Raw genomic sequence first — 14,222 nt, 5'->3', positions numbered from 1 at the left:
AGTAGCTTGGACTACAGGCACATACCACCATGCCCTGCTAACTTTTTTATTTTTTGTAGAGATGAGGGTCTTGCTATGTTACCCAGGCTGATCTTGAACTCCTGGGTTTGAGCAATCCTCCCCTCTTGGCCTCCCAAAGTGCTGGGATTGCAGGCATGAGCCATTGTACCTGGCCTGAGTTTAGACTAGACTTTTTTTTTTTTTTTTTTTTTTGAGACAGAGTTTCGCTCTTGTTGCCCAGGCTGGAGTGCAGTGGCACGATCGCAGCTCACTGCAATCTCCGTCTCCCAGGTTCAAGTGATTCTCCTGCCTCAGACTCCCGAGTAGCTGGGATTACAGGTGCGTGCCAACACACCCAGCTAATTTTTGTATTTTTATTAGAGACGAGGTTTCATCATATTGGTCGGGCTGGTCTTCAACTCCTGACCTCAGGTGGCCCACCCACCTCGGCCTCCCAAAGTGGTGGGATTACAGGTGTGAGCCACCTTGCCCGGCCTAGACTTTTTAATAGCAGAATTGATTGAGGGTTGTAAGCCAGTATGGCATGGAAGAAGTTTACACCTGGATTTGAATTTAGAATTCACCATTTACTGAATAGTATTAGGCAAGTCATTTAATCTCTGTGAACATCTGTCAATTGAGTATAGCAATGCTTGTCTTTTAGGGTTATTGAAAGGATGATAAAGTCTGTAAACTTTTGGCCTATAGGAGGTGCTCACTCAAAGGCAGCTCTTACAAATTTTGAGGCAGTGCCTCTCCATCTCTCTGAGTTTGAGGCTTGCTAATTGTCCTTCATCATCTGCTGAAACACCCTTCAGAGACTGGAATTTCACTGCCTTCCAGGAGTGCCCATTCCCTCTCTATACCATATCTCTGACTGCTAGAAAATTTTCTCTATCTTGAGCTCAAAGTGCCTCATTATAGCTTCCACCTGTTGGTATCAATTTTCCCTCTTGGTGCTACACAGAGCAAGTTCAATTCCTCTTCTACACGACGGTCCTCCAAATATTTGAAGACCTTATTATGGCCTCCTTAATCTTTACTTCCTTGGACAGAACATCTCTGTTCCTTCAACTGTTCATCATTTGATTTGGCTCACAATGCTCTCACAGTCTTTTCTGATTCCTTCTGAAGTATATCTGTTTATTATCTGAGAAGTTCCTAGAACTAAATATAATTATCTCTGGACAGATTGACTCAGAATAAAATGAGATGATTACTTTCTTCTCATGGTACACTTTAAGATCACAACATCCTTTTTGACAGCTAATCTTAGCTCACTATTGACCAAAAAGGTGGTTTTTTTTTGTTTTTGTTTTTAATATGTATTTCCATTTACTCTTAGATCTCACATTCTGTCTTTAAGCAGCATATTTACCCTAAGTTTGGACCGTTTTCATTTTTCCATGTGAAATTTCATCTGATTTGGCCTTAATTCCTGCCTATTAATATCTCTTTTAATCCTGAGGGTGTTGTGCTAAATCTGTCATGATTGAAACCATCACACCAGCTTCAAATTTTCCAGCATGTTTAAAAAGCCTATATTCTAGCCAGGTATAGTAGCATGCACCTATAGTCCCAGCTACTTGGGAGGCTGAGGTGGGAGCATTGCTTGAACCCAAGAATTTAAGACCCTTTCTCTTTGCATGCCTATATCAAAACATTTCATGTATCCCACAGATATATACACCTACTATGTACTCACAAACATTTTAAAAAATTAAAAATAAACAATGAAGCATACTTTCTATTATTTTGTCAAATCACAGATACAAATACTAGTTAGGACAGACTTATATGATCTGGTTATTTGACCCTGGTACATAATCACAATCATCTCAGAATGATATCTGGATCATGAATTTTAAGCAGAGAGAAGGGTTGGTAAGAAGTAGTGAAAGAGTGATATTAGGGACATAAAATATGGTTAAGAAGAGAAAGCACCCTTATTATCATTAGTGATCCAGATGAGGAGAGAAAAAGAAAACAGTGAAATTCAGTTGCTGGGCAAGAAAAAGCATGAACCTGACAAGGGTTTCCTAAGGGGATGAAGCAGGTCGCACGCAGGCTTGATCTCTGAGAAGACCTCTCTCCACTCTGTGGAGGGTGTCCACACCCTGCTGTCAAACTCCCTCCCACAGTGTTTGCTGATCTCATTTGAACACTTCTGCCTTCTCATTTAACACAGCAAAGGCATTTCCTTGCAGATTTCAACTTTGTGTGTTCTCTTTTTTGTTTGCATTTGTATTTACAGACAGCTGTTAAGGAATCTGCTGGGCCTTGTTATAGCCCTTCTTCCCATGCTCTGTGTGGTTTTAGCTTGGAATTCAATCCTTACCTGTTGGGGGCATACTGTATTCATCCCTGTAGTCCCTCTTCCCATTACAGTCTGTGTTTTCTGATGTAATGCCTGAGGTGCATTTTTTAATTTTGTCATTTTTTGAGTGTCATCTGCATTTGTTAAACAGATTGGCAGGAGGAGACTACAGAGTTCCTCTTTGGGCCATTCCTTTCATGTCCTTCTGCTTTCAGCCCTGTGTGCTGTGTGTTCCATGTGAGCAGATAATTAACAACATCCAGGCAGCCTGATATGGAATTCAACAGATAGCTCATCGCCGGGCACGGTGGCTCACGCCTGTAATCCCAGCACTTTGGGAGGCTGAGGCCGGCGGATCATGAGGTCAGGAGATCGAGACCAACCTGGCTAACACGGTGAAACCCCGTCTCTACTAAAAATACAAAAAATTAGCTGGGCTCAGTGGCGGGTGCCTGTAGTCCCAGCTACTTGGGAGGCTGAGGCAGGAGAATGGCGTGAACCCGGAAGACGGAGCTTGTAGAGAGCCAAGATCGGGCCACTGCACTCCAGCCTGGGGGACAGAGGGAGACTCTGTCTCAAAAAACAAATGAACAAGAAAAACAGATAGCTCATCAGTGTACACAATTGGTAAAACCCCCTGTCACAGTGAGTAAGCTTTGAGGACCTGCTCTGAAGAGTATAACAACCTATGGACTTGATGCTCAATATTTGTTGGTGCCAAAAATAATGCTGATGACATCATGACTTTTGCTTTTCTAGTAGGGCTCAAGAAAGTTATAATTCTCACATTTTTCTTATGAGGCTAAGAGGGGAAAGGGTCTGTTATGTCCCTTTAGCATAAGGCCAAAAAGAGGGGCTTAGCTTCATGTGCAAGGTCACCCATTACCATATTGGAGAGGGAAAATTGGATTGGAATGAACTTATGTTCTGTTTAGGAAAATTTCTCCAAGGAGCACCTTGACATTCACTAATGCCAGCTAAAAGGCAGTAAAGATGAGGCTCTATGTAACTAAGGAAGATCATTCCAACTTTTCTCTTCAGCAAGAGCATGAGAGCTTCTCTTCAATTCTTGGCAAAGCCCAAGATAAATCTCTTCATTTACTGTCGCATTTGGTCTTCATATTGTCTTATTGAACAGTGGCGTAATACATGTCAATTCACATGATTTACATTGGAAATTTGTTCTTTTATATAATTAGGAAAGGTACTGTGGAGTCCCTTCAAAAACCTTCCTTCATCCAGGTAAATAAAAATCCAATATTTCTTCATAAGTAGTGTTGTTGAACCACCACATTGCTTTGTGTTCAGCTCTGAGGGTTTTATATGTTAATGAGAAAATCAAGTTCTTCACAGAATATCGACTAGTCTTTTAAGTAGACAGTACACTTGTTGGGGAGAGTGTTTTAAACCAAAGTCATGAATTAAGAGAGGTTGCACCTTGGGAAGAAAATTCCTAATGTGAGCCCTTGATTCAATGACTGACTTTGACAAGGAGTGTGGCAGTTCCTCTTTGCCTTGTCCTCTCAAGCAGGTTTTATGTTTGACTAGATGTTTAATTTTACATGGTATTATATTAGAAATGAGATACTTACACTTTAAAATATTGATCGATACTAATGGCATGCAAAATTTCTATAATTCTCCCCATACAGCTTAATAGGCAGCACCTTGTAAAGACTCAAGTGAATACAAAGCCTGAGACTCATGTCTAACGGGAAGTGGGTGTTCTTCAGCCCAAAGAAAGGGTAAATTTTTGATGGTTGGAGAGTAAATGCATTGTTTGCATCTGATAGCCTATAGGAATGCGATACATTTAGACTAATTACAATGTAATCAGATTAAGCAGTAAATCATGTGCTTTTCAAAAAAGATGCCATTTGGGCGGGGCGCAGTGGCTCACCCCTGTAATCCCAGCCCTTTGGGAGGCCGAGGCGGGTGGATCACAAGGTCAGGAGATCGAGACCATCCTGGCTAACACGGTGAAATCCCGTCTCTACTAGAAATACAAAAAATTAGCAGGGCGCAGTGATGGGCACCTGTAGTCCCAGCTACTCGGGAGGCTGAGGCAGGAAAATGGCGTGAACCCGGGAGGCCGAGTTTGCAGTGAGCTGAGATCACGCCACTGCACTTCAGCCTGGGGGACAGAGAGAGACCCCGTCTCAAAAAAAAAAAAAAAAAAAAAAAAAAAAAGATGCCATTTGATCTAATTAATTTTCAAGTTGCCGACTGCTTTTCCTGTTCTTTCTGAAATACATCTCTCTGATTTCTCTGTTAGTGAGTTGTCTGCCTGATAGATTCAAATTTGCTATTTCTATCTCTTTTCTGGATGAGAAACAGTGAGAGGAGTTTATCTTGTTCTTTCTTTTGTGCTTCTTGTATAAATCTCAAAAGGTATTGATGGTGGAGGAGGACACTTAAAAGGATTATTACATTTCACTCATCTTCACTGAATTAATGGATCTCATGATTATCAGCATAATGTAAAGTGTCACGTTTGACTATTTTTCTCAGTCTGGATTATTAATTTTTGCAAATTGCTCCTCATAAAGCTTTGCCATAGTAGGACTTTTATAGCTATCTGACTGTAGTTCTCCTATTCTGAATATAGTCAGGGAACTTTCATTCATTTATTCATTCAGTATGTGAATTTGGCTAGGTTCTTTTCCAGATACTAGAAATGCTGACTTGAAAAAGACAGACGAGGCTCCTTATCTTAAGGTGCTTACAGTGTGCTGGGTAAAACAAGCTAAGTGATGGAGACTGACCAGGTGGTTAGGAGTTACTTTATATAGGGTGCTTAGGGAGGGTGTCTAGTGCAGGAGATATCTAAGCAGGTACAGGAATGCTGTGGTCAGTGTTCCATTTCCTCCAGACCCAGAAGATAATTGGTCTTGGTAGCAGTCAGGGAGTACACACATAACTTCAGGATGGATATGATGGGCCCAGGGATATCAGGAAGGCTATTTCCTACTTCCTTAGCCAGGTGGTCTAGGAAGGCAGGCCCAGCCACGACCAGAGTCTTGGAGACCGCTTTGGGTCATGGAAGCTACCATGTCACATGCTGAAGAGCAGAAGAATGCGTCTGAATGGATCATCCAAATGGGGAGGTTCTGAGAGATCAAGAAATAATCAACATATAGAGTGGTTAGAATGCATTAAAATAATATATAAAGAAAGAATGTGTAATGTAAGGGTAGTCCTGGATGAGAACTTAAAAATAGGGCCTCTGGTTACTGCTGTTTTCATTTTCCCAGAAACATTTTTCATAAATTGGCCAAATCCAATTAAATGTCCCAAATTGACTAGGGAAAATGCTTACCACTGGACCGGGTGAAAGTGTTAAGAATAGTGTGCTGCCGTATTTGACTCAGAAAAGCTAATCGATGCCCAGGTGTGTGTGTGGGTGTCAGGTGGGACGGGGGTTTGGTGATAGTGTGTTTAAGCACACAATCTTATAAAATGTTTCTTCCATCTCTTCCTGTTGCCTGAGCCTATTTCCAATCTTCTGTGAGTTTATGATTAACTTTCCACAAAAATAAAACTTTTATAAATGTCAAAGAATTACATTTTTGGAAGAATGTGAAAGAAATAAGATATTTGCTTAGAATTTTGAGTAATTTACCTAGAAAAGTTTACGACTTATGGCCAAAAGAGTTAAAGAAAGCTGAAAAAAATGATACTTTAAAACAACAGTAATAAAAATACTGCAGTTTTAGGATTCATAGAAAGTATACTTTATCAAAAAATTCTGTTTTAATGCAAAGTTTAGTATCTAAATAGATCATCAGTTTTCTCCATAATATCAGATTAAACAGCAACAGAAATGAATGGTTTTTTTTCTGTTACGTATTAGCTTGTTCTAGCTTTAAAGTTTATAAAGGGAAAAAAGAAACCTAAGACTTAAATTTTGATGATTGTGGAAATGTATGGCAAAATAGACAATGAGTTCTTGCATTTTAACATTGAAATATCAAACCCTTAATTCCCTGTGACGGTGATGTCATTTCTTTTAACTGTAAATTCAAAGCATAAGTAAGCATCTAAGATATTGAGACTTCCCATCTCAGTGGGTCCATTTGGTGAGAGCTACAGCAAGTAGGCTGGACTGGGTCACATGACCTGTGCACCTCCACATTCTTAGGTACTCATGAGACTTACACAATGTCAGTACAGACTAAGTGCCAAGGCCGTGTAATGTATTTTGTTTAATCCTCATGACAATCCATACAGTCAACAGTAATATCCTTATTTTTTAAATGAGGAAATTGGAGTACAGAGAAATTAAATTACTTGATTAAAGTCAGGCATTTAGTAGACTGCGGAACTGCAATACGAACCCAAACATGTTTAATCCCAAATTTATGTTATTTTTGCTACACCAGACTATCTAAGATACTTCTTGGCTTTGTGAGCGTGAACAAGGCAACAGTAACCTTTTTATTTTTCAGTGTGGTATATTTTTTAGGGTAAATTATACTAGCCACAACTTCAGAATATCCTCTGCATCTCAGTGGCTTAAAATAGCAGAATTTTATTTCTCATTTAAATAGAGTCCAGTTGGGTGTGTCTGGTTGACAGGTAGCCTTTGATGTCGTCCTTTAGGGATTCAAGATTCTCTTTCTTGTAGCTCTGTCCACCCCTTAGCCCTCAGAGTTTTCTCCAGGCAGCTGAAAGGGAGCAAGAGAAAAGAGATAAAGGGAAAGAGACAGCATGGAAGATACCTGAGGGAGTTTTTAAATTATTTTTTGGTGGGGTGGAGGGGCAGGCTTAGAAGTGGGGCACAACCTTTCCACTCCCATTCCATAGCCACACTCAACTTCAAGGGAGGCTGGGAAGTGTAGTAGAGCTGTGAATCTAGGAGGAAAACTAAGTGGGTTCCAGGAGAGCTGACCAGTCTTGCCTTCAAGCTTTGACACATGAACTTGTTTCCCCTTTTCCTTCTGATAAGTAAGCCTAGTTAGGAATTTTACTTTATTTGAATGAGTTAGGTTTTCATTTGCTCTCTTAGGAAATAAAAAACCTGTCTGTGACAGCAGGACATCCCAGGATATATTAATCATGTCCTCTCTTGTTCAGAGTTGATTTAAAAGTTCTACCAAATTATTTAGTGTTTTTGTTTTCCTGTATTTTAACTCTTTGATAAATAGTACCTTGGATGGGGCTTTTGTGGCTGAAACTGCCCTTCATTGCTTGTCTAGAGAGGCAGTAGAGCAAGGTGATCAATAGTACAGACTATAGGATCTGATTTCAAATCCCAGCTATGTCACTCACAAGCTGCTTAACCAAGGACAAGTTATTTGACCTTGCTAAGCCAAGAACACCGACCTGAGGGTGTTGTTATGAGGATTTAGTAAATTAACATATTGAAAGCCCTCAATACACAATGTCGGCACACATTAAGTGTTGTATAAGTGCTGGCTGTTATGTCTGTTCTTTCAGCTCCACTTTATTCTTCATTCAAAACTCAGTGTAGTGTCTCCTTTGGAAAGTTTTCTCTGACTATGGCAGGCAGAATTCTGTTTTTTTTTTTTTTTTTTTTTTTTCCCTTTCTGCTTCCAGGAAACATTGAATTTAATGCATTGAATGATAAGACGTGTCCATGCATGTGTCTGTCTCAGGCATTAGATCTAAAGAGAAGAAATTGGCCATTCTAAATTTGCCTGTATGTATCCCCATAGCCAGCACAGCACAGTGCCATACACATTGTAGGCAATCAGCTATTTGCTGATGTGAAGGAAACCTCATTAACCAGAATACCCTATATATCAGGAAGCTCCGTTTCCTTACTACACTGGAGAGCAAGGAGTTCACTATATTAGCTTTGACTTTCATTTTAGTTGACTTGAGTGACACCAGATTTAAGTGACAGATCATTGTGCCCTACCTGCCTTTTTACATGATCCAGTCCACCCAAACTGTCCCTCAGGGACCAGCAGCCTTTGTGCTAAGATTCTGATTTTACTTTGGCTGGCATGTATAGCTCCCCTTCTATCGGGGTACATGTAGGAATGTGATAATTCAATTTCTTAGTTTGTGTTATCAGCATTAGTCTGTGCCGCGTACCTTTCTTGTTTCATTCATTCACTTTTTTTCTTGCCTCACCATTCCCACCAGGCCTGTGATAGGAAAATTCTGTGCGTATCCTTAGCTAATCGATAATATTGTTTCGCATGTGTGAATTTTTAGTTTACATACATTATGGACCTTGTTGGTTTTTTTCTCTTTTTTTAAACTGTTAATATTAACATAACTTTAAGCTCACAGAAAACTTACAGGAGTGATATAAGGAACCATCATATTTGTCCAGATTCTGCATTATTTGGAAGGAAGAGAAAATGTGTATTCATAGATGCGTATACTTATATATACAAACAGTATTGTTATTTTGAACCCTTTGAGAGTTAAGTTGTAAACATCATGACCCTCTACCCCTAAATACTTCAGTGCCTATTTCCTAAGAACAAGACATTCACTTAAGTATATACTGCCCAGTTAGCAAAATCAGGAAATTGAGTATCAATAAAATACTATTACATAATTTACAGATCTTTTTCAAATTTTCCCAGTTTTCCCACTAATGTCCTTTATGGGAATTTTTCCCCCTGCCCTAGCATCTAATCCAGGATCTCATCTTGCATATAGCTTTTATGTCTTTTTAAAATCTCTCTTTTAATCTCCAACTGTTGTTTAGCCTTTCTTTATTTTTCATGACATTGACATTTTAAAGACCACAAGCAGTTATTTTGTGGACTGTCTTTCAATTGAGGTTTATCTGATGTTTCTTCATGATTAGATTTCCTCCTCCCTCCTCAGCAAGTTTTCTTTAAAAAAAAAAAAAAATGCTGGTTTTAAACTCTCTTGGTGTTGATACATCTGTATCCAGTTTGTTGATTCTACCTGCTGCACAGAATTCCCTAATGCAGACTGCCTCTTGGAACAGATTGGCAGGGCTGCCAGGACGGCAGCATCCGGCAGACCTTCCTTGGCATCAGGATGGTGTCTTTGCAGGGGCTGTATGACATGGGAAATGAGAACACCACTTTGACACATGTGCCCTGGGTCACCCTGCTTTAGCTGATGGTAGTGGGCCTCAGATGTTTGCTTCTTCAACTCTTTCTAAGTCACACAGAGCTATTATGGTTTGCAAGATAAGGTAGGATAGGAAGTTGATCTGTTTGATTGTTTCTTCCTTCATTAATTCATGCATTTAATAAATATTGATTAAGGGCCTACTCTGCTCATTGGAGCTTATCTTCTAGCATATTGAATACGTAAAAGAAACTTTTGAATTGAAAGCTCGTCTAACTGTGACAGAGGCAAAGTTTTTAAAATTGAGGTTGAGGTAAATGGTTCAACATTTTCAATTTATTAGTAAAATAGCCTTATAGAAATCGTGATTCTGCCTCGTCACCCAAATACAGTGATTTCCATTTCTCTCTGGCCTCTTCTTGTATTTACCAACATTGAACATCGTTTGTGCCTCATTATCTTTATAGGGCATAAATAATTTTGCATTCCCTTTTTTCCAGTGAAAAATATTTTGTATATACTTTCCCTTGTTTCATAACTTGCATATTCATCACACTTAGTGACTGTAGTAAATTCTTTCAAGCTGATCTATAACTTATACATATCTCTTATGTTGTAAATTTGCCTTATTTCTAGTTTTTCCACTAATATTAGGAGAAAAAATTTTAAAGAAAGTGTGTATCATGCTCCTGTGTTAAGGCAGTTTTGACAAATGGTTTCATCTAAAATCATTCATTCTGAGATACAAAAAAGTTAGATTCCTGTGAAGAAAACACATTCTGTCTTTTTTTTAGGAAAACTTATTTTTTCCTGATTGTGTTTTGAGCGTCCACTTACAATGGAAAGATAATTAGTAAAGAAAGACCTGATGTGCCTGGAGCTTTGCCAGCTGAAAACCTTGTATGTATTAGGAAACAGCAGGTTTCCAGTGGGGAATAGTAGAGTAATGGACTGTGCAGCTAAGATATAAGACTGCAGCGTGACAGCTCCCAACTGCAGCAGCCTCACAGTCACTCACTTTCCTTGACACAAGTGGACAGTCTTTCAGTTCTTCTGCACTTTCCTTGTGAGAACCACCGGAGGAATACATCACCCTCTGGCAGGAGGCAGTCAGCTCCATCACAGCAGGGAGGACTGATGAGCTGTCCATACCTCTGGACACACCTAGGAATGATTCCGCAGCAGTTGGTCAGTCCTCAGCAAGGACTCAGGAAAGCAAGAAATGGACATAGTTCTCATTTACAGATCGCTGTGTTTCACCCCACCCAGAATCTTCTGAGCATCCGGTGCTGAGAGGTACTTGCCCAGGGTGAGGTGGAAGCTCGTGATAAGCGGGTGGTTGCAGGGACTATTTCTAAAGAGGGCACGAATAAAAAGATTTGTGACCAACTAACCGGACCTTGGTAGGGTGGAATAACTGAGACATTAATTGTTCAGTAGGCTTCGTTAGAAACTTCAAAGATCCTAGATAGGGCCCTGACCTCTTCTGTATTAGTTATGTGCCTGTATGGATCAGATGAGGATTTTCTTCATGTATAGAATTTTTATCTTACTTTTCGTCCGTGAGAGTGGGACCTTGTGTGTTTGGTTTCTTGCTCTATTTTCTGTTGCTTAGTGTGGAGCTTAGAGCATAAAAAGTGTTCAATAAATATTTGTTGGTTGGACAATGACTTAAGCTGCGTAGTTCTGTGGACTAAAAACATGATCGTCTAGGCAGCTGCAATCTACTTGTTTAAAGGGTTCTGTCAGGTTACCGCAGAAATGAGTAGGAGCTAAAGAAACCAAAGTCGGAGAATAGCAGGGTGCAAAGGAAAGTACGGTGGCTTTAGAGCCAGGCAGATAAGAGTTCTTAACCCAACTCTACTACTCACTGCTGTCTTCACTTGGTTGACACATTTATGATTCCTAAATCTGAGCTTTCGCACCTATAACATGTGTATCAAACCACTTTCCCCACAGAGTTTGTGGGCAGTTCATTGCTCAGAGTGGACACTCAAAAATGTCACCTTCTTCCTCCCTCCCCTGCCAAAAGGGAGACAAAAGCAGGAGGGGCCCAGATGATGTGTCCAAGTGTTAGATCTCTACATTCATGTTATCTGTCATTTAAAGTGTGCCACATATTGGCTTCTCTTCATACAGCAGCTAATGGCATACATACTTCAAACAGCATATGTACTTTTGGTTCTGCTTTGAGCCTCTCTATTAGTAACTGTGTTCTTTGCCTTTACAGGATTTATGAGCGTGTGATAGACCCTCCAGATACCAACCTTCCCCCAGGAATCAATTTATGGCTTGGCCAGCGCAACCAAAAGCATGGCTTATTCAAAGTAAGCACTAACATTCTTTTTATTGAAGTATATATATAGACAATGCTCAATTTTCTGTGTTATTGGAGATGTGTTTATAATTACATTAGTGGGAAGGGCATGGCATAATAACTACTAATGTTTGTTGAACGCTTACTTTGTGACACATGCTTTTCTATGTGCTTGACATGAATAAACTGGTTTACTTGTCACAGTAATTTGTGAAGTAGGTGCTTTGAAACCAGGTAGAGAGTTAAGTGACTTGCCCAAGGTTATCCAGTTCACTCTGCTACAAGGGATGGATGATCCAGAATGCAAATGATCCTCAAAATGTTGACCTCCCAATTGTGAAGGATTTAGGATAATCTTCAAACTGGTTTCCCTTCTCAGATTATATGTTAATTCAGTTTAGAGTAGATATCTAGATATGAAAAATACATCTTTGCTTCCTTGAGCTTTGGTTTAATTGCATTACTGGGAACAGAAAACCAAATACTGCATATTCTCACTTATGAGTGGGAGCTAAACAGTGAATATACATGGACACAAAGATGGGAGCAGTAAACACTGTGGACTACTAGAGGTGGGAGGGAGAGAGGGAGCCATGGGCTGAAAAACTATTTGGTACTATGCTCACTACCTGAGTGACTGGACCATCCATACCCTAAACTCAGCATCATGCAGTATACCCATGTAATAAACCTGCATGTGTACCCCCTACATCCAAAATTAAAAAAAAAAACTGCATTATTATACTTCACAGAAACATAAGGATACAGTGATAAAATGAATTAAAAAACTTAAAAATACCATGAAATTTTAAGACAATCTTGTTCTTTGAAAGAATGACACACTTTTGCTTCTGGCAATATGGCAGACTAGATATTCTAAAAATCCTTCTGCTTCAAAATGCCTATAATGCTTGATAAAATACCACAAAAATATTTTAAAATTCAGTGTTGTAATTGTATGAAAAGAATTCCTTGGGGACCAAATATATGGAGGGGAGAGAAGGCCAGAGGGGTATCAGTACCAGGAACTTAGAGCCTTAGATTCTCCTTTTTATTTTTAAAAAATTAAGGTGTAATTCCACATGTTCTCACTCACAGGTGGGAGTTGAACAATGAGAACACATGGACACAGGGTGGGGAACATCATACACAGGGGCTGGGGGAGAGATAGCATTAGGAGAAATAACTAATGTAAATGATGGGTTGATAGGTGCAGCAAACCAATATGGCACATACCAAGGTAATAAACCTGCACGTTGTGCACATGTACCCTAGAACTTAAAATATAATAAAAAAATACAAAAAAAGTAAGAGGTAATTTACATGCAGGAAAATTCATTCCATTTAATGTACAGTGTTACAAGTTTTGGAAAATCTACACTATATTATAATCATCATTATAATTGAGATAAAGAACCATTTCTTTATCTCCAAAAATTTCCATCCCCCTTTGTATTAAACCCTTCTCCTCACCCGAAGCCTTTAGCAACCACTGGTCTGTTTTCTGACCCTGTAGTTTTGTCTTTACCAGAATGTTATATAAATGGAATCATTTATGTGTGTGTGTGTGTGTGTGTGTATTTACATAAGTTTGTATGTTGAGATTCACCAGGTTGTTGTGTGTTTCAGTGTTTCATTGTTTTCTATTGCCGAGTAGTATTCCAGTTCTGTTGTATGAATGTATCATACTTTGTTTATCCATTCTTCAGTTGATAGACATCTGGGTTATTTCCAGTTTGGAACAATTATGAATAGAACCACTATAAACATTTGCATACAGGTTTTTGTGTGAACAGCGGTTTTGATTTCACTTAGGTAAGTGTGTAGGTATGGAATTACTGGGTTGTATATTAAGTGTATGTTTAAATTCACAGGCAACTGCTAAACCATTTTTCAAAGTAGCTGTGCCAGTTTTTGCATTCCTACCAGCAATCTATGAAAATTTCAGTTAGAGCCTTGAATTTCAACCGTCTGTATAGGATGGGAGGAATTACTTAGATCCCATGCATGACTGAGTGTTGGAATGGAAATTTTTAAAGTAAAGCCAGTCCACTATCTAACAGAGGGAGGCAATCCAGAAACTATCCTGTCTTCATCTCATCTCCAGATGAGAAAAAAATAATACGTCCCAGAGAACTAGTAAACCACAGCACTTGAAGGGTTGCAGACTTGACACACCCAGATTTACTTTACCCATGAAACTCAATAAAGTATATTAAAGTGGCCCTGGATTAGGTACCTTGGGAGTCCTGATGAAGAAAATACAAATTATCTTTGGAGAAAGTCAATTTTGATGTAGCCCTCAAAGGATGCCCACAGATTAAGTCCATAAAATAGGAGCTCTAACGCCATCATGAATGACAGTGGAAAGAAACAAAAAAATGCTCAGTTAGTCCTCACAGGGCTACAGAAAATGAAATTAGCAGATAAATAATGTTTTTTTAATTTTTTTAAAAAAACTTCTGTTTAAAATGTTCGAAGAATCAAAATAATAAAGAATGTATGATGACTAGAGATAATAAATAGGCCCAGAGATAGCTGAACTAAAAAGCACTTCCA

The 14,222-nt window shown here is 39.2% G+C and overlaps 1 protein-coding gene across 5 annotated transcripts in view; it reads left to right on the top strand.

Moving 5' to 3' along the window:
* Positions 1-14,222, top strand: part of NELL1 (neural EGFL like 1) — a 932,871-nt gene that overhangs the window by 213,298 nt on the left and 705,351 nt on the right. For all 5 annotated transcript variants that reach the window (XM_055282142.2, XM_055282141.2, XM_055282138.2 and 2 more), the window contains one exon: positions 11,577-11,673. In XM_055282142.2, the coding sequence (XP_055138117.1) occupies positions 11,577-11,673 (97 nt within the window). The remainder of the gene's footprint in view (positions 1-11,576; positions 11,674-14,222) is intronic.

The sequence above is a fragment of the Symphalangus syndactylus genome, chromosome 6, assembly GCF_028878055.3.
Source record: "Symphalangus syndactylus isolate Jambi chromosome 6, NHGRI_mSymSyn1-v2.1_pri, whole genome shotgun sequence".
NCBI lineage: Eukaryota > Metazoa > Chordata > Mammalia > Primates > Hylobatidae > Symphalangus > Symphalangus syndactylus.
This window is presented reverse-complemented; position numbering and strand designations above follow the sequence as displayed.